Source organism: Triturus cristatus, chromosome 2_1 (genome assembly GCF_964204655.1).
Source record: "Triturus cristatus chromosome 2_1, aTriCri1.1, whole genome shotgun sequence".
NCBI classification, from domain to species: Eukaryota; Metazoa; Chordata; class Amphibia; order Caudata; family Salamandridae; genus Triturus; species Triturus cristatus.
This window is the reverse complement of record NC_140581.1, coordinates 31,452,166-31,473,700: the sequence shown is the minus strand read 5'-3', so window position 1 is coordinate 31,473,700 and position 21,535 is coordinate 31,452,166. Positions and strand designations below refer to the sequence as shown.

Below are 21,535 nucleotides of genomic sequence, written 5' to 3'. Positions count from 1 at the left end.
CTGAGCAGCGCCACTTCCATAGTGCCGAGTAATCTGTGATCCAGTGGGGCTCTAGGCATTCCCACTTGTACCTGCATGGATGCATGCTCCAAGTCCCAACAGATCTTCCCCTTCTGACTCCCCTATTTCAAAGACCTTCATTGGATCCTCCACAGATGCCTCCTCAAGTTCCTGGAATGCTTGTTCGCAGTTTTATTCAGAAGCGGATTATTGAATCCGGTGGACTACCTCTCAAAACACCTATGACCCTTTACGCTGGCTGAGACACGGTCCCCCCTTTAAACAGAAAAGCATATCCGATGGGTTGTCGAACAATCCAGATCTCTGCCAATTTCTGACACCATCACAAATCCATCACTTCAAACGATTGCCTGAAATTTGCCCCAAAGGTAACTCAGGATGGGACCCAGAGAACTTTGCTGTTCTGACATACGCACTACGGTGCTTGACAGGTAAGTGATGGCTGTCACTCAGAATGCTTGTTTCCTCCATGACAATACGCTGATGATCCTGCCAGCCCTCACAAGGCCCACACCAGACATCAAGAGTCTAAGAGGAAGCTCAGCACCAAAACAAAACACAAGTGGGCCACCTATGCACTCCTTCTGCGTCTTACCTCTGTTCGTGCCCTGATTCAGAGGTGCACTTGGAGGTGAGAAGATGCCATTCCGCACCATCCTTGATGGGCCTGCGCTGCTCCTGATGACAAGAACACTCTTGCTTACCAGCATGCCCCCACTCTACGCTCACAGAGGCTAACTTGGTGCTTCTAACAGATCACCGCCCTAGTGGTGGTCTCCTGGTCCAACCCTCTCAGAATCAAGTATTGCGACTGAGAGGGCACTTAGTGACTGCAAGGAAAGCAGATGGAACAGTGACTCCAAATATTTACCTTTTCCAGAGATTCAGAACACCTTCTAGGGGCCTCACTGATCAGGATGTTGAGGTAAACAATGACTCCCTTTATGAGATCCTAAGTCAGATGTACCCCTGGCCGAATCATGTGCCTTGAAGCGTTCATCGAGCAGAGATGTCCCATGTCTGGATGTTGGGTTGTGCACATCTCAGCAGGTATTTCATATTAAATAATATACATCGCCTGGGTTGAGGTTCTTGCCTTTCCACAGATTTGGAAGACTTTGTTATCTGAAAATTTGCTGACACCCAGATGATTAACACTAGTATAAAGTGCAACCCTGCTCTGAGTGCCCCAATTTAATGAGGTCTGGATCCCTCATGCTGATTTTTGTTGTCATGGATGAACACAAATCGTGTACAGTATAAAGTGTCTCTGTCTCTCTCGCGACAGGCTTAGGCCCTGGGCATTGGATTGAGACAGCACTGAGATAGAGGACAAGTGAAACAGAGAGTAATGGAGAAGCAATAATGGTGTGGGAGAAGAGAAAGAGTTAAACCAGAGGGCGAGACCAGTGAAAAGACAAGGGGAAGGCAGGCATGTGAGACAAGCCGTGGACGAGAGAAACAGAGACAGACAGACTGACAAAGTGAGGCACAGGAAGAATGGAAGAAATGAGTGAATGAGAGCAAGGAAGGTAATAAGAGAGAAAAAAGAGTCAAGGAGAGGGAACATAAGAGAGGAAAATAGAGAGAAGGTAGAGAGAGACCACAAAGGGGTAAGACAGTCATAGAGATAGGGGGAGACTGAAAGAGAAGAAACAAGAATGAAGCAGAGAGAGAGTGAAGGAGAAGATTTGGGTTGGCTTCAACCCACTCCTCCTAAGTATGAGAAAGGGCCCGATGGGAGTTGGTAGCGCTTTGAAGCTATTGCAGTGACCAACAAGGAACTACAGATTGGTGAGAGTCATAGTAATTGTGAGGAATCCTCCTCTGGAGTCCTCTGTAGTCATTTATGTTGGGCACTGGGACTCCTCCTTTGGAGGCAGCTTATGACCCACAGAGCAGGTGTTGTCCGAAGCTCCAACTCTCTTGGGTTCTGAGTAGTTCACTTGGAACGGACAAACCTGGACAGAGTACACGATGAATGACATGAAGTAAGTGACAAAAGGACTGCAAGCCATCCTCTCATCGTCGTCTACAGGATGTGTCTTGATAACTTACAACTGGAAGGCATATAGGTGGGCGTCAATAAATGGGGAGCCTTCCCTTGACAAAACACAACTAAAGGGGCGCAGGGCTCTGGGACAACAGTGTCTCGTCCAGACACCCCACAGCAGCAGTTCTGTTCTGAGTCTTATGTGGCGCTTAGCTACCCGGAGGCCGAGCTACGGTCAGTAATGAGTGAACGGTGTTTTAAAAACCAGCTGAAGACTCGGCGTTTTACTCTTTGTCCCCTCTTGTTTTCTGCTCTTACTTCTTCATTAGCGCCGGGACACTCCTGGGAGGAGCCGTGCAAGTCCTCCCACTCATTCATTCATTCAAGGCCTCCCAGTGCTTAAACTGTCCTAATTTTGAGTAGCTCTCAGATAGGACTAGTTACAATACAGCCACGTTTGCAGGGCCTTATGGAAAGAGATCTCATTGGAAATCAAACGTAATTCCATGGAAAGTGTGTTCCAAAGTTTGGGGGCCTGATGAGAAAATTAACGGCCTCCCCAATGAGATCTGCTAAATTTGGGGACCTGCAATAAGTGTGCTGAGGAAGATCTAAGTGACCTTCCGGGATGTAGGGAGTGGCTAGCAGTCTTAATAGGACAGGACCTTTCTTGTAGAGTGACCTGTGCAGGATGCAGAGGGTCTCAAACTGGACCCTCTGCTGGACTGGGAGCTGTGGAGGGTCCAGTGTACAGATTGATGTCTCGGGACATTCATAAGAAGCAGAGCAGCGGCATTCTGCGTAATCTGCGACCTCTTTATCATATAGCGAGGTGGGCCAAGGTAAAGGGAATTGCCATAGTCGAGGCGGGTGATGACAAGGGCCTGGACAATTAGATGCAAAAAGGTGCAAGACCCACATCCCGTCCCCCATTGCAAAGGAATCAGCCCACGTGCTCAAGTTCTACTACTGCGGGCATCAGACGTCACACTATGTCAAACTGCTGCAAGCGGTCCTGGATGTTTTCGCCACACTTGTAAAGTATTAGTCGGTCCTCTAAAGAAGGTTTGAACTGACACAGTTCAGACCAGAGATCATGGTATTGTACTTACCACCTTTGTGCCTTTGGTATTCAAAGAGGGATTGTTTTTGATATTTTCTACTTTTTCATCACGCCCAAACGCATCTTTATGTTGTTCGTAGCTTTGTTAAATGTTGTCCATTCTTTTTGAAATTTGAATCAGTGTGTGTTCAATAAACAATAGTTGCATCGATCCTAATTTACTTACTGACATTTGAGCTGATTAACCTATTAATTTAAACATAACATATCCCCTAAACCATTTTTAGGTCTCGCCTAAGCCAGCGCATACGCTACACTTGCGAGACTTTTAGTAAGGGCTTCAGAAAATGCTACCACTGTGGCCTAGAGCTTGCGGTTACGCTTGCGGGCGCACGCTTACGAGCAGAGGTGCCATATGGCTTTCCTCTCTTTTCATGGGTCATTAGCTTTCAAGATACAAGAGCTTTCTTTTACATTCCTGAAGTCGATAGCTTCCTTGTCATTTGCGTTACTAAGCAATCCTGGGCGGAGTCAAATGTTAAATTAAATGAATCAGGTTATTCGTGTTTACAAGCATCTCCTGAGAAACACGGCAAAACTTTCAAACGACTCCGTGGTTTGAAAGTTTTGCGCGTTTCTCCAGGAGATGCTTGTAATCAGCTTTCAAGATAGGAGAGCTTTTTTCACATTCCTGAAGTCGATAGCTTCCTTTTCATTTGCCTATATATCCCTACCTCCCTTCTACCCCTCTACCTCTAGTCTACCTCTCTCCTACCCGCTACCTGTCTTATACCCCTCTATCTCTACCCCACTCTCTCACAGACACTCTCACAGACACTCTCTCACAGACTCTCACACACTCTCTCACAGACTCTCACAGACACTCTCTCAGACTCTCACAGACACTCTCTCACAGACACTCTCACAGACTCTCACAGACACTCTCACAGACTCTCTCACAAACACTCTCTCACAGATATTCTCTCACAGACTCTCTCTCACAGACTCTCTCTCAGACTCTCACAGACACTCTCTCGCAGACTCTCACAGACACTCTCCCACAGACTCTCACAGACACTCTCTCACAGACACTCTCTCACAGACTCCCACAGACACTCTCTCACAGACTCTCATAGACACTCTCTCACAGACACTCTCTCACACTCTCTCACAGGCACTCTCTCACACTCTCTCACAGGCACTCTCACAGACACTCTCACAGACACTCTCTCACAGACTCTCTCTCACAGACTCTCTCTCACAGACACTCTCTCACAGACACTCTCTCACAGACTCTCACAGACACTCTCTCACAGACTCTCTCAAAGACTCTCTCTCACAGACTCTCTCACAGACTCTCACATACTCTCTCACAGACCCTCACAGACACTCTCTCACAGACTCTCACAGACACTCTCTCAGACACTCTCTCACAGACACTCTCTCACACACCCTCTCTCACAGACACTCTCTCACACACACTCTCTCACAGACATTCTCTCACAGACACTCTCTTATAGACTCTCACAGACTCTCACAGACTCTCTCTCACACACTCTCTCACAGACACTCTCACAGACACTCTCTCAAAGACTCTCACAGACGCTCACAGACACTCTCTCAGACTCACAGACACTCTCTCACAGACTCTCACAGACACTCTCTCACAGACTCTCACAGACACTCTCTCACAGACGCTCACAGACTCTCTCTCACAGACACTCTCTCACAGACTCTCACAAACACTCTCTCACAGACTTTCACAGGCACTCTCTTACACTCTCTCACAGACTCTCACAGACACTCTCCCACAGACACTCTCTCACAGACTCTCACAGACACTCTTTCACAGACGCTCACAGACTCTCTCACAGACACTCTCTCACAGACTCTCACAAACACTCTCTCACAGACTTTCACAGACACTCTCTTACACTCTCTCACAGACACTCTCTCACAGATGCTCACAGACACTCTCAGACTCACAGACACTCTCACAGACACTCTCTCATAGACACTCTCTCAGACACTCTCACAGACACTCTCTCACAGACTCTCACTCACAGACTCTCTCACAGACACTCTCTCACACACCCTCTCTCACACACCCTCTCTCACATACACTCTCTCACACACACTTTCTCACAGACATTCTCTCACAGACACTCTCTTATAGACTCTCACAGACTTTCTCACACTCTCTCAAAGACTCTCTCTCACAGACTCTCTCACAGACTCTCTCACAGACACTCTCTCACAGACCCTCACAGACACTCTCTCACAGACTCTCACAGGCACTCTCTCATAGACACTCTCTCAGACACTCTCTCACAGACACTCTCTCACAGACTCTCACTCACAGACTCTCTCACAGACACTCTCTCACACACCCTCTCTCACACACCCTCTCTCACACACTCTCTCACAGACACTCTCTCACAGACACTCTCACAGACACTCTCTCACAGACACTCTCTCAAAGACTCTCACAGACGCTCACAGACACTCTCTCAGACTCACAGACACTCTCTCACAGACTCTCACAGACACTCTCTCACAGATGCTCACAGACTCTCTCTCACAGACACTCTCTCACAGACTCTCACAAACACTCTCTCACAGACTTTCACAGACACTCTCTTACACTCTCTCACAGACACTCTCTCACAGACTCTCACAGACACTCTCCCACAGACACTCTCTCACAGACTCTCACAGACACTCTCTGACAGACTCTCAGACACTCTCTCAGACTCCCACAGATACTCTCACAGTATCTCACAGACACTCTCTTACAGACTCTCACATACACTCTCTCACACAGACTCAAAGACACTCTCTCACAGACTATCACAGAATCTCACAGACTCTCACACTCTCTCTCCGACTCTCACAGACACTCTCTCACAGACTCTCACAGACACTCTCTCACAGACACTCTCACATACACTCTCTCACAGACACTCTCTCACAGACACTCTCAGACACTCTCACAGACACTCTCTCACAGACTCTCACAGACAGACTCTCACAGACACTCTCACAGACTCTCACAGACACTCTCTCGCAGACACTCTCTCACAAACTCAGACACTCTCTCACAGACTCTCAGACACTTTCTCACAGACTCTCACAGACATTCTCTAACAGACTCTCACAGACACTCTCTCACAGACAATCTCTCACACTCTCTCACAGACACTCTCTTACAGACTCTCACAGACTCTCTCTCACAGACTTTCACAGACACTCTCTCACAGACTCTCACATACACTCTCTCACAGACTCTCACAGACACTCTCTCACAGACACTCTCTCAGAGACACTCTCACAGACACTCTCTCAGACACTCTCTCACAGACACTCTCTCAGACAGACTCTCACAGACTCTCACAGACACTCTCTCTCAGACTCTCATAGACTCTCACACACACTCTCTCACAGACTCTCACAGGCACTCTCTCACAGACTCTCACAGCCACTCTCTCACAGACACTCTCTCACGGACACTCTCTCACAGACACTTTCACAGACTCTCTCTCACAGACACTCTCTCACAGACACTTTCACAGACACTCTCTCTCACAGACACTCTCTCACAGACACTCTCTCACAGACACTCTCTCACAGACACTCTCAGACACTCTCTCACAGACACTCTCTCCCAGACACTCTCTCACAGACTCTCACAGACACTCTCTCACAGACACTCTCTTACTCCCTCTCACAGACTCCCTCTCCCACTCTCTCTCACTGACTGACTCACTCTCACTGGCTGACTCTCTCTCTCTCACTGACTGACTCACTCTCTCTCACTGAATGACTCTCTCTCACTGACTGACTCTCTCTCACTGACTGACTCTCTCTCACTGACTCTCTATCACTGACTCTCTCTCACTGACTCAGCGCCACCACAGCATCACTCAGCAACACCACAGCATCACTCAGAAACACCACAGCATCCCTCAGCAACACCACAGCATCACTCACGGCCAACACAGCATCACTCATGGCCAACACAGCATCACACAACAACAACATAGCATCACTCAGCACCACCACAGCATCACTCAGGGCCACAACAATATCACTCAGTGCCACCACAGCATCACTCAGCACCACCACAGCATCACTCAGCACCACCACAACATCACTCAACACCACATCAGTATCACTCAGCATCGCCTTTGCAATAGTACACCACCACATCAGTATCACTCAGCAAGACCAAAGTATCATTCAGCATCACCTCAGCATCGTCTCAGCACCAGTCATCACCATCACTACCACCTCAACATCACTCAACACCACCTCAACCTGCTCTCAGAATCTGCCATCTGTTGATTCTCCCCTAGCGTCTGGCCGCTGTTAGTGTTATAATACAGGTAATAGTTCCCAACCTTCAACCTCCAATTGTTTATGCCCCCTCAAAAAAAAAAACGTTAACAAGCATTGCAAGAACAAAAGAAAATTGAGGATTTTTTTTTATTTTACATACATTTTTTAATATGGTCGTTCTGTTGGACATAATGCCTTCTTGGTCATATATAAGGTGACAAAAATGCTTCTGGAACTTTTTTATTACAACTTTTCAGCACTTCTCTACAGCACAGATTAAACACATTGGCAAAGTCAATAGTTCTGCCTAAACACTTATAAGGCCCTGTTGGAGGGAGGCCCACCGGGTAGTCGGGGAGACTATTCCGGACACCCTCCTACCGCAAAGGTTATAGCCGAGCGCCGCTGAGAAGCCCCCTCGGGGAGGTCTTTCTCCTATGTTCGTACTAGGCCCAGTAACACCACCACACAGGACTCAGTAGTAGTTGCAAGATTAGATTCTTTATCGGGAGCAATGCGTGCAATATTTACAGAGGGATCGAGGGATCCGATCAGAGTCTCAATGTTTCGTTCAAGAGGGAAGGGTAGCGGGACAGTCTTAGTGCCAGCCAGGCACGGGAGGGCTCTGCGCCAGACCTTGGATGCTGGTCTCAGAGCGGCTCGGACGTGGAGAGCCGCGACGTCGTCTGCAGGGCTCGGATGGTAGTTCCGCTTCGGTCGAGCCGCGACGAGGTCAGCTGGGCTCTGGTGGTAAGGTTCAACAAGGTCGGGCCGCGACAGCGTCAGCAGGGCCCCAAAGGTTCGTGAAGGTCTTTAAGCACGGTGGAGCCGCGACGCCGTGAGCAGGGCTCAAGTGGTGGTTCAGGGTGAGTCTTCTTCCGTAGGGTCAGCCGCGATCCGATCAGCAGGGCTCTTGACTCCAGGATACAACTACTGTCCGGTTGTCGGGTCGCCCCAGATATAGGACGGGAGCCCTTTGATGTCCGGACCCGTGCGCCCGTAGGGGGCGGAGAGGCCGGGTAGGGAGCGGCCAGACGCCCAGCAGGAGAGGCGCCAGGCCCCAGAGAGCTGTGGGGTGATCACACCTAGGTGTGGAGAGACGGTAGGGGGTCCCATCGATACTGCCCTCCGCCGGGAGTGGGAAGGGCTCACGTGGTCTCCCCCGGGCCAGGGGTTGGCGTCTCGATGTCGGGCCTCGCTTGGACCGAGGCCGGGTAGAGCAGGTGGTCACGTGGAGTGACGTGCAATCCAAGATGGCGGAGTTCCGATGTGCATGGGACCTCGTGCGGCTGAGCGCGGGGACACAGGACCACGCCACGAGGCCGGCTCCCACACGCGTCCCCCCCAGCTGAAGGCAGGGAGAGTCACCCATCTTCTTGGGGGTTCTCCTCGCCGAGGCGGAAGAACCGGGACAGGCCGTCAGCATTGGCGTGGTCGTTGCCGGGCCGGTGTTCAACAGTGAAGTCCATCCCTTGCAGCGAGATGGACCAGCGTAACAACTTGGGGTTCTCGCCCCGCATTTGCATGAGCCACCGCAAGGGCCGGTGGTCAGCCTGGACCCTGAAGTGGGTACCGAAAAGGTAGGGCCGGAGCTTCTTGAGAGCCCATACCACAGCGAAGGCCTCCCTCTCGATGGTGCTCCACCTCTGTTCTCGCGGCAGCAGTCGGCGGCTGATAAAGGCCACCGGTCGGTCGAGGCCCTTGGCGTCCAGCTGGGAGAGGACTGCCCCGACCCCGTACTCCGAGGCATCGGTCTGGACCACAAATTCCTTGCTGTAGTCGGGGGCCTGTAGCACCGGGGCAGCGCACATGGCCGCTTTGAGTGCATCAAACGCGGTCTGGCAGCGGGGCGTCCAGTGCACCACCTTGGGTTGTTTTTTAGAGGTGAGTTCCGTAAGGGGGCCCACAATGCTGCCGTAATCCTTTATGAAGCGTCGGTAGTAGCCTGTGAGGCCTAGGAATGCCCGGACAGCGGTTTGGGTGGCGGGGGGCTCCCACGCCTGGATGGCGTCAACTTTTAGCCAGAGGGGGGCCACCTGGCCACTCCCCACCTGGTGGCCCAAATAGGTCACAGATCCTTGACCGATCTGGCATTGCTGGCCTTAATTGTGAGCCCGGCTCTTTGGAGAGCGGCCAGGACTTCCCCAAGGTGTCCTAGGTGCGCGGCCCAGTGGTCGCTGAAGACAGCAATGTCATCGAGGTAGGCCGCGCTGAAGGCTTCGAGACCGGCCAGGACCTTATTTACTAGTCTCTGAAAGGTCGCCGGGGCGTTCTTCATGCCGAAGGGCATCACCCGGAAGTGGTAGTGGCCGTCGGGGGTAGAGTAAGCTGATCGTTCTTGTGCGCCGGGAGTGAGCTTGATCTGCCAGTACCCAGCGGTGAGATCAAAGGTGCTTAGGTAGCGGGCGGCCCCTAGGCGATCAATCAGCTCATCGGCTCGTGGCAAGGGTTGGGCGTCGGTCTTGGTAACTGCGTTCAGGCCCCGGTAGTCGACACAGAATCTGAGTTCGGGGGCCGTGCCGGGGGCAGCGGCCTTCGGCACCAAGACTACCGGGCTGGCCCACGGGCTGTCGGAAGGCTCGATGACTCCGAGGGCGAGCATCTTGCGACCTCGGTCTTTATGCAGGCTCAGACTCGGTCAGGCACTCTATAAGCGCGGTGTCGTACAGGGGGGCTATCCCCCGTGTCCACGTCGTGGACGCACCAGGGGGCTACCCCAGGCGTGAGGGAGAAGAGGGCAGCGAAGGGCTGCAGTAGCTTCTGGCAGTCATGGCGCTGTTCCGGTGTCAGGGTGGCGGAGAGGTGGACGCCCTCCAAGGAGCCGTCTTGGCTCGAGGTCCCCAGGAGGTCTGGTAGGGGCTCGGAGTCACTTTCACCCCCATCGTCGGTAGCCAGTAGTAAGCTTAGTTCAGTTCGGGCAAAATGGGGCTTGAGCCGGTTGGCGTGCAGGACCCTGAGGGGGTACCTCGGGGACTCCATGTCGACCAGGTACGTGACGGGGCTCTTCTTTTCAACTATCTTGAAGGGCCCGGTCCACTTGTCCTGCAGGGCGCAGGGGTCCACGGGGGACATGACCCAGACTTGCTGGCCCGGCTCAAACTCGACAGCTGAGGCATTCTCGTCATACCAGCGTTTCATATCTTCCTGGCTGGCTTCAAGGTTGGCTTCTGCCAGGGCACGGAACTTCCGAGTCTGGTTCCGCAGGGTCAGGAGGTACCGGTAGACGTCGGGCGGGGCACTTTGGACGTTCGCCTCCCAACCTTCCTTGACCAGGCTGAGGGGCCCTCGGACGGGGTGCCCATACAACAGTTCGAAGGGGCTGAAGACCAGGGATTTCTGTGGTACCTCCCGGTAGGCGAACAGGAGGCAGGGCAACAGGACATCCCATCTCCTCCTGAGGGGCTCTTCCAGGCCCTTGATCATCCCCTTCAGGGTTCGGTTGAACCGCTCGACCAGTCCGTTCCCCTGGGGGTGGTAAGGGGTGGTGAATTTATAGGTGACCCCACATTGTTGCCAGAGGGATCTCATGTACTTCGAGATAAAGTTCGTCCCCCGGTCGCTCACCACTTCTCGGGGGAACCCCACCCTGGAGAAGATGCCCATTAGGGCCCGGCCCACCACTGGAGCGGTCACAGTTCGGAGGGGGACAGCTTCTGGGTACCGGGTGGAGTGATCGACCAGTACCAGGATGAAGCGGTGGCCCAGGGCGGTTCGGGCCGAGGGGCCCCACGATGTCTATCCCCACTCGCTCGAACGGGGTGTGGACGGCTGGGAATGGCTGCAGGGGGGCTTTCACTCATCCCCCCGTCTTCCCGCTAGCTTGGCAGGTCGGGCAGGACCGGCAGTGCTGGTCCACGTCTCGTCTCATTCGGGGCCAATAGAAATGGGTCACGAGGCGGCTGTAAGTCTTGTCTCGCCCGAGATGTCCGGCGAGGGGCACGTCATGTGCCAGGTTCAAGAGGAATTCTCGAAATCGGAGGGGGACCACCAGCACCCGGCTGGCCCCTAGTTCGGCGACTTTCTGCTCTCTATACAATAAGTCATTGTCCCAATAGACCCAGTGGGTTCCCGAGGGGTCCCCCGCAGCCTGGGCGGCCGCCTGCTGTCGGGCCGCCTCGAGGGACGGGCAGCCCTTCTGTTCTTGCTGGAATTGTTCATGGGTGGGGCCCCCGTCGTGGCGCCACTGGGCCAGCTCGGGGATCTCGCTGAGGAGAGCGGCCTCGTTGGAAGAAAGTTCGGGTGGCCCGGCCTCCTCGTAAGGTTCCTCCGGGCCGGCGGAGGTGGATGGTTCGGGGCCCGCCGGTTGGTCGGGGGCCGGGGCCGCAGCTGGCTGGACGGTCATGGATCGAGTGGTGGCGCAGGCCCACTCGGGTAGTCCTAGCATCCCCAGATGCTCTTGGCGCTCCACCTGGGCCCAGGGGGAGCTCTCTAGGTCGTTCCCCAGAAGGCAGTCCACCGGGGCGTCGTCGCGGACAGTCACTTTCAGGGTGCCGGACACTCCTCCCCACTCGAAGGGGATTCGGGCCATCCGGCACATGCTCTCGGTGTTGTCGGCGGTCCGGACAGAGCAGAGGACATGTGGTAGGATCTGTTCGGGGGTCACCAGATGGCAGCGGACAGCGGTCACACTGGCCCCAGTGTCCCGGAGGGCCTCGGCCCGTCGCCCATTGATGGTGACCCACTGATGGTACTTCTGGGTGTTGCTGGGGATGGTGACGCAGGGCACCATCTCTCGGGAGCCTAGGCACACAAGCGACATGGCAGCTGGTTCCCACTCGGGGGACCCGTCGTCGTGGTTCTCATCCTCGTCCTCTCCCTCCCCCAGGGCTGCGGCGGCAATTTGTCGGGGAGGTGGCCCCGTGGTCCCGTTCCGCCGGTTCACGGGGCAAGCCGGGTCACTTGCATAATGGCCGGCCTGCTGACATCCGAAGCAGGTTACCGTCGGTCGCGGTCCAGACCGGGCGATAGGGGTCCCTCTTCGGCCCTGGGTCGGGGAAGGGTGGTTGGTTGCTTGACCTCGTGGCGGGCTTCTGGGCGGCCCGGCTGGGAATTCTCGACTGCGGTGGGACCCCCCTCTTCCGCCGCGCTGGCGGGGAGGGCCCGTGGTGCTCCATTGGTAGTCCCCCACGGGGTTCCGGGGGACCCGGGTGTTGACCCATCGGTCTGCTTCGGCGGCGAGCTTCCGGGGCTCGGTCAGTTTACTGTCCAGGAGGTGCTGCCTTAGTTCCACAAAGCAGTTGTTGGCGAGGTGCTCCCAGACAATGAGGTCGAACAGTTCGTTATATGAGGTGACCTTGCTCCCTTTGATCCATCCTTCCAACGCTCGGCTGAAGAAGTCCACGTATTCGACCCATGTGGTGCCGGGGATCTTCTTGCAGTCCCGGAAGCGCTGCCGGTACATCTCGGCTGACAGTCCGTAGCGTGTGAGTAGGGCTTCCTTCATGTGATCGTACGAGGTCATCACTGCGTCGGGGAGTTGCAGCAGGGTATCTCGCCCCTCGCTGAGGAACCTCCCCCATAGGCCGGCGCCCCAATCCTTCCGGGGTACACGATGGGAGGTCATGGCGACTTCGTACGCTCGGAACCATTGCTGGATGTCGTCATTTTTATAGTATTCCTTGACGACATCCTTAGGGATGTGAACTTTTGGCTCGGTCGGGGGCAGGGCGTCCCGGGCTCCGGGGTTGCTGTTCTCCCCAGTTTTAGCTTTTAGTTCAAGTTCTTTAAGGCTCCTCTCGTGCTCGAGGGTTAGCCGTCTTTCCTCTAGCTCCCGATGCCTTTTCTTCTCCTCGATTTCTTCCTGTAGTCGTAGTTGCTCCAGGGCTATCTTTTTCTCCGCTAGTAGGAGCTCCCCGTCCAGCCGGAGTCGGGCAAGGTCCATTTCGTGGGTCCGGGCCCTTTCCCGTTCTCGGATCTCTTCGGGGGAAAGGCTGGTGTCTGGGGTGGTTCGCTCCCCGTTTGTCGGGGTCGTGGTTGGCAGGTTTGCGTCCCGGGCCGCGGTCCCTTCGGCTCTGGGTGGAGGGGTTTCGGGTTCTACCCAGGCTTTCAGGGCTTTCTGCATTTCCTCCTTGGTGCCCAATCCTGTGGTTGGGATCCCTTTGTCTTTGCAGAATTGTTTGAGTTCCTTGTGGGTGTATTCCTCCAGTTTCTCCAACTGGAAGGTTGCGGCCACGGTTGCTTCTTGGCCATCCATGGTTCCCTTTTTCTCTCTTCGTCTGGTCAGGCAGTGGTTGCGTTACTTGCTTGTACGATTGCGTTTGCTCGGATCCCGTCGCTGGCCACCAAATGTTGGAGGGAGGCCCACCGGGTAGTCGGGGAGACTATTCCGGACACCCTCCTACCACAAAGGTTATAGCCGAGCGCCGCTGAGAAGCCCCCTCGGGGAGGTCTTTCTCCTATGTTCGTACTAGGCCCAGTAATACCACCACACAGGACTCAGTAGTAGTTGCAAGATTAGATTCTTTATCGGGAGCAATGCGTGCAATATTTACAGAGGGATCGAGGGATCCGATCAGAGTCTCAATGTTCGTTCAAGAGGGAAGGGTAGCGGGACAGTCTTAGTGCCAGCCAGGCATGGGAGGGCTCTGCGCCAGACCTTGGATGCTGGTCTCAGAGCGGCTCGGACGTGGAGAGCCGCGACGTCGTCTGCAGGGCTCGGATGGTAGTTCCGCTTCGGTCGAGCCGCGACGAGGTCAGCTGGGCTCTGGTGGTAAGGTTCAACAAGGTCGGGCCGCGACAGCGTCAGCAGGGCCCCAAAGGTTCGTGAAGGTCTTTAAGCACGGTGGAGCCGCGACGCCGTCAGCAGGGCTCAAGTGGTGGTTCAGGGTGAGTCTTCTTCCGTAGGGCCAGCCGCGATCCGATCAGCAGGGCTCTTGACTCCAGGATACAACTACTGTCCGGTTGTCGGGTCGCCCCAGATATAGGATGGGAGCCCTTTGATGTCCGGACCCGTGCGCCCGTAGGGGGCGGAGAGGCCGGGTAGGGAGCGGCCAGACGCCCAGCAGGAGAGGCGCCAGGCCCCAGAGAGCTGTGGGGTGATCACACCTAGGTGTGGAGATGCGGTAGGGGGTCCCATCGATACTGCCCTCCGCCGGGAGTGGGAAGGGCTCACGTGGTCTCCCCCGGGCCAGAGGTTGGCGTCTCGATGTTGGGCCTCGCTGGGACCGAGGCCGGGTAGAGCAGGGTCATACAGGTGGTCACGTGGAGTGACGTGCAATCCAAGATGGCGGAGTTCCGATGTGCATGGGACCTCGTGCGGCTGAGCGCGGGGACACAGGACCACGCCACGAGGCCGGCTCCCACAGGCCCCAAAGGCGAGACCTATTGGCTATGCCAATCCTTGTTTATATGGGTCAGAGATATTGAAGAAATATAATTTTCTCTTGTTTCAGCGTGTGCTAATTCTAATCATCTCAGACGAAATCAGAGTCAGATCGGCTCAAATGTGTTCGCCAATGGTGCATGCTTAAGATGGAGTAATGCCTTACTGAATAGTGCTGAGAACCCTTTACGGGTAGCATTGCGACAGGAAATATTTGCCTGCCTGAAGGGGAAAAGCGTTGACTTCAGGAATTATGAGAAAGCTGCAGATTTATTTGAAATTGGGCATAGTTGCGCAGGCTCTCTACCAAAACAAGTATTGAAAACTCTAATTAAAAAAACTATTTACAAAGTTTTCCGTGAAAGAGATACTGTATTATGTTCCGGGTATTCCAGTAATGATATAATAGTGGGGAGCAGTATTTATAAACAACCTCAACCGTATGTTGTATGGAATCATCCCCATGGAGTGCGCAGAACTATCCTGTTGCTAAGGTTGAACTTGCTTCCCTTACGGATTATAAGAGGAGCGTGGGAGGGATTAGCCAGGCAGGACAGACTTTGTCAACTGTGTGGAAACTGGGTGCAGGATCTAAATCACGTTTTATGTGTCTGTCCCCTATTACAACCATTATAACGTTGTCTACTGAGACCACTGTATCTAAAACACAACATCGCTACAGCCGAGGAGGCCCCAAACTGTCTCTGGGCTACCCCATATGAACCAGAAATAATGTTTCAAAAAAATTATTTAAAAAAAATAAATAATAATAATTGCATATATTTTAGAGAAGGACTAATGTGTTGTGTTTAGTTGTAGTAGGTTGAACATGTTCCCTTTTGGGAAAAATTCATTGCATATTATAAGCAGAGTTTTAGAGTCTTTTGTATTATACAGCTGAAGTTGTTAGAGTATTTAATGGTATAATCCGATGTGCACTGTCCCAGTTAGGATGATATCCTAAAGGATTTGTGATATTGGTACAATGCTTACACACTTGCACTTTCGACATCTTGTATGCTGCTATCCATTCTGTACCGTATAATGAAATCTGTAGCTGTTAGGCCTCTGCATGTGTTTTGCACATGGTCCCCTTTGGACAAAATGTATTTCATACTAAAGCAGAATCTTTTATAGGATTTGTGAAATTGGTATTATACTTGTGCGCTTGCACTTTCGACACCTTCTATGCTGCTATGTATCCTGTACTTTACAATGAAATCTGTAACTGCTAAGTCTCTGCACGTATTTTGCAGATAGTCCCCCCTGGGTAAAATTAATTTCATATTATAAATAGAATCTTAGGGTCTTTGCATCAGACAGTTGAAGTTGTTGGAGTATTTAATTGTATAATTCGATTTGCACTGACCGAGTTAGCTCTGTATTTTAAATGATTTGTGGAATTGGTTTTATATTTGCATACTTGCACTTTTGTCTTCTTGTATGCTACTATGAATTTTGTACTGTTCCATGAAATTTGTAAATGTTAGGTCTTTGCATGTATTTTATCTTGGTATTGACCTCTGGATGATTTGGTATATTGGAGTTCTTCGTGTATATTTGTATGTGGAACTCTTTGGAGTTCCAAATCATAAGAAAATAATTGAATTGATCGGCTCAAATGAGAATTCTTTCTTGAACACGTTGTAAGGCCGGTCCAACATGGGAATATGCATGTCTGCGATGGGAAGCAGTGGCCTCTGGAGTGGACACACACTCACCTTACTTTCTCATTCCTTACCAGTTTCAAATCGGGGAGCAGGACACAGAGCACCCTAAATTTACTAGAGATGAGGGCTGTCAAGGGGTGGCTCCTGGTGCACAACGTTTGGTTGTGATACTCTGAATTCTAACACAACTGCTGTCCACACACTCATTGAAAGAGGGGTGAAGGGGGGTTCAGACACTCTGACAGCTTTTCCTGGGCATTAGAGGTGGGTGCCATCGTGGATTGACTTCTGTTTAACACCTTCCACATGTGGCCCACTGCTGTAATGAGTGTGTGGGAAGCTGCAATGAGTGTGTGGGAAGCTGCTATCCACTCACTCATTGACACAGAGGTGAAGAGGGGTATAAACATCTGACAGCTTTACCTGGCCACTAGAGGTGAGCGCCATCGTGGACTGGCTTCCGGTGCACACCTTCCGGATGCAAAGACCCTCCAGACCTTCAATAACCTTAGGGCGGTAGACCCGGCTTGTGTCTCCGTGGCCCAGCTTTCCTACAGGATGGACACAGAATTCAGAGTCATGTGGATGTGTGACAATAGGTCTAGTATACAGTGCTGTCACACCAATGTATATGCACCTGAGTCAGAAACCTCTGCAGCACACCCAACCACTTCCAAGCACAGATAGGCAAAGAGGCCCCCTATCACAAATACACCCTCTCCAGTGTCCACCCAGCAGCTTCAGCTGGACACAAGTTTCCCATCTTATGAGAGCATTGATATAAAACGAACTCATAGAAATCACTCGATTTCCAGCAGCCCAGATCTTGCACTCTGCTAATCAGGGGCAGTGTCTCTACATAGGGGTGGTAAGAGCCGGGCAGCATCACTGGTCCCTGGGCTCCTGTAGGAGTGGAACCCATCGATTACAGCTCTCAATGTTACACAGCTAGGTTATGCTATGTAAGTCACATACATACACATGTCATACTAAAAATGTGTGATTTCATAATATTTTAGGTCCATGGCCTGCCCAGACCAAGCTCCAGATTAAACTCAACTGTGTACATTCCAGTTCTGGCCAAAATTCGAAGAAATCTTTATTTACTCATAAATTATGATTAGAGAACTACCACAAACTCACATCATCTCGCCCCAGCTCCCCCCAGAGCTGCTGCACCAATCAGAGTAACTAGAGAGCTGTCCATTGTGGACATTGAGAATGTGGTTTCATTCACACAAGAGGAATCTCTGGTGGAGGCTCAAGAGATGAAATCTTGAGATCCTCTGAGACAATAGGATGTTATCTCTTGGCTAGCCATGAATGTACGTTTGAAGCTAGGTCAACACACGCCTGTTTGTAGTAGTACCCGGATAGCTCATTCCTGGGTGGGCTGCGGAATGGGAGATTCAGCTCCTATCCAAGGACTCTCCCAGCAGCCTCCAAGCCACCCGAGTCTTCAGCTTCTTTCTCAGTTAATCCGAGCACTTCTGATATCCATGGAGATGTTTCTACACTTGGTGCATTGCTTTCTTGTGCCTCTTCCTCCAGTGGCGTAACGAACGTTGAGGGGCCCCCCTGCCACGTACACGAAGGGGCCCCCACTCCGGGTTTTATCCGGAGTTCTTGGGCCTGATTATCGCGCTGAGGGGGCCCCCTGCAGCTCGAGGACCCCCCCACAGAGCGGTGGCTGCGGGGGCCTAGAATCTTAGGGTACCAGAAAGAGAGTCTCTGCAAAGCGGTAACAGCAAGTTAATCATCCTTGTGAGAGTGGTCTGTTTGGGCTAACCCTTTGACAACCCCATTCCACACCCCTGTCTGTTATAGATGAGTACAGCTAGGGGAAGAGATGTCTGGCGTAGGTCCTTGAGGGATCCATCCATGTTGAATTGTCAGGATAATCTCAGAATACGTAAATGATTCACTGTATGTAAATTTATCTAATGTGAATATCCTCAAAATATGGCATGCAAAAAACCTTCCTGGAACTATGCTGGATAAAACCAGTCTAGGGTAACTGAGAGGAGCAATTGGCACTGGTGATTGAGCTTATAATCAAAACGTGTTCATCATTTCTAGAAAAAGCCTAGACCTGTCCAGTGAGGATCTGTCAGGCTTCAGCTCATCTATTAGTATCATGGTTCAGGAAGTGCCCACTACGTCAGCACAAGCAGCTGCTTCTCATACGGCAACACATCCTCAATATTATGACTGCCAGAGCTCCCTGGATGCACAGTAGTCAACAATGGATGTGTGCTACTTTTTTGCAGTGTGCTATGCTGACTCATCAGTAAAGCGCTGATACCCCTTCCAAAGCCATGCTGACTCATATATAACATTATAGTGTGGTGGAAAATTGCCCTCTCTGAAGGGTCACCCCAAACCTTTTGCCTTTCTTCTTCTCCTCTTTTTCTGAACTCGTTTTTGTTGGCGATAGGATTCTGAACACTTTACCGCTGCTAACCAGTGGTAAAGTGCATGTGCTTCTCCCCTAAACATGGCTACATTGGTTTATCCACAATTGCGATATTTAATTTATCTGTAAGCTCCTAGTAGAGTGGACTACTTATGCCTGGGGCCTGTAAATTGAATGCTAGTAGGGCCTGTACACTGACTGTGCCACCCACATAAGAAGCCTTTAAATATGTCTCAGACCTGCCACTGTAGAGCCTGTGTGTGCAGTTTTGCTGCCATGTTGACTAGGCATTTAAAACCTCTTGCCAAGCCTTTACCTCCCCTTTTACTACACATATGTCACCAATAAGGTAAGACCTATGTATCCCATAGGGCAGGGTGCTGTTAAAGTAAACGGTAGGATATGTTCTGTTATGTTATGCATGTCCTGGTAGTGAAAAACCCCCAATTTGTTTTTCACTACTGTGAGGCCTATTCCTCTCAGAGGTTAACATTGGAAATTCCTTATTACTCTTTTAAAGCTATAATTTCTAATTGAGACGGAGAAACCCTGTCATGTTTTATATCTTTGGAATGGTAATGATAAATCCTATTTACTGGCAAAGTTAGATTTAACATTATCTCCTAAGAAATACCACTTTTAGAAAGTTGGCATTTCTCTGTCCTTAAAGCTCTGTGTGCCTGCAGCAAGTCTCCAATACACGTCTGAGGTGGGTGACAGTTTGACTTTGTCCATGCCTTCATGACAGCCACACACAAAGAAGGTTAGGTGTGTCTGGACACCCATCAGCATCCTAAGGGCTCATCCTGGACAGGATGAGAGGGAGGAGCTGACACTTACACCTGAATAGGCAGTGTCTGTCCCCACACAAAGGGCTGATTATCCTCATGTAGTGAGTCTGGGGCCAGAGCTCGGCAGAAAGACCCTCTGTGTACTTCAAAGACCCTTCTTTAAAGTCATCCCCACTTCAAAGGCACAACTGGGTATGAGTACTGAGTCTCTGACCATACTGAATAAGACACTTCTTGACCTGTAAAGAAACTCTGTCAGGAAGAAGGACTACTGTGCTGCTACAAGGCCTGTCACACTGCTGGACTGCTGCTTTGGTGGAAGAAGTGCTTTTCTACTGTGCTGCCCTAGTGCCTACTTTCCTCTGACCCGGCTGAGGAACAACTTGACTCTGCTTGAACCCAGAGTGATATCCAGGAGCTTGTTGGCTTCCCTCCTGTTTCTGAGACTCAGGGATATCAACGTCTCACCCCCTGCTCTGGTGCCTGGTCCAATGGAAGTAGAACCAGGTGCTTGCTCCAGTTGAACCAATGACTCTCCTGTTTGCATAAAGCAGAACCAATGCATTGTCGCTGTTGCGGGAGAAGAATCAGCACGTAGCACTCAGAACCAGCGCATCATCTTAAAGAACCGATGCATCGAAACCAACTCATCACCGCTGCTGCAGTGTGGGAAGATTGACGCATCTCCCTCGACTGCGTGGAGAACCTTCTATGCACTATTTTTACATTTGTTGTTTAGAAATTCATATCTTGACTTATACTTATTGGATTTTTGTCATTTTGGTCCTGTTTATTTTTAGAAGTCATATCTATTTTTCTAAACTGGTGTGGAATCTTTTTGTGGTGTTTTCACTGTGCTACTGTTTGAAGTGTTACACAAATACTTTACACATTGTAAGTTAAGCCTGGCAGCTCTGTGCCAAGCTACCAGGGGATGAGCACAGGTTAATCTATGGTGTGTATCTGACATACCCTGACTAGGATTGTGGTCCCTGCTTGGACAGGGTGCATACCTCTGCCAACCAGATACCCAATTTGTAACATTGTGCCTGTATGCCTTCTCAGGTATGCTGACTCATATATGACATTATAGTGCCGGTATGCCTTCAACAGACCCATGCTGACTCATATATATAACATTTCAGGGCCAGTATACCTTCCAGAGCCATGGTGACTCATATAAAACATTATAGAGCCAGTACGCCTTCATCAGAGTCATACTGACTCATACATAACATCACAGTGCCTGTACACCTTCCACATCATGCTGACTCTATATAACATAATAGGGCCAGTATACCTTCCACAGCATCATACTGACTCATATATAACATAACAGAGACAGTATGACTTCCACAGCCATGCTGATTCATAGATAACATCACAGTGCTAGTATACCTTCCATAGAGCATGCTGACTCATATAAGACATTTTAGAGCAAGTATACCTTCAACAGACCCACAATGGCTCATATATAACATTATAGTGCCAGTATACATTCCACAGACCCATGCTGACTCATATATAACATTTTAGTGCCAGTATGACTTCCACACAACCATGCTGACTCATATATACTATTATAGTGCCAGTATGCCTTCCACCGACCCATGTTGACTCATATACAACATTATAGTACTACTATACCTTCCAATGACACATGCTGACTCATATAAGACATTAAAGAGCCAGTATACCTTCAAAAGACCCATGCTGACTCATACATACCATCACAGTGCCAGTATGACTTCCATAGAGTATGCTGAATCATATAATACATTATAGAGCCACTATACCTTCAACATACCAATGCTGACTCATATATAACATTATAGAGCAAGTATACCTTCCACAGACCCATGCCGACTCATATATAGCATTATAGTACCAGTAGACCTTCCATAGACCCATGCTGACTCATA

At 51.0% G+C, this 21,535-nt stretch overlaps 1 protein-coding gene across 7 annotated transcripts in view; it reads right to left on the bottom strand.

Annotated features, from left to right (window-relative positions):
- Positions 1-21,535, bottom strand: part of LOC146863653 (putative E3 ubiquitin-protein ligase HERC1) — a 1,482,062-nt gene that overhangs the window by 1,281,235 nt on the left and 179,292 nt on the right. For all 7 annotated transcript variants that reach the window (XM_085627737.1, XM_085627739.1, XM_085627735.1 and 4 more), the window contains exon 8: positions 16,830-16,957. In XM_085627737.1, the coding sequence (XP_085483863.1) occupies positions 16,830-16,957 (128 nt within the window). The remainder of the gene's footprint in view (positions 1-16,829; positions 16,958-21,535) is intronic.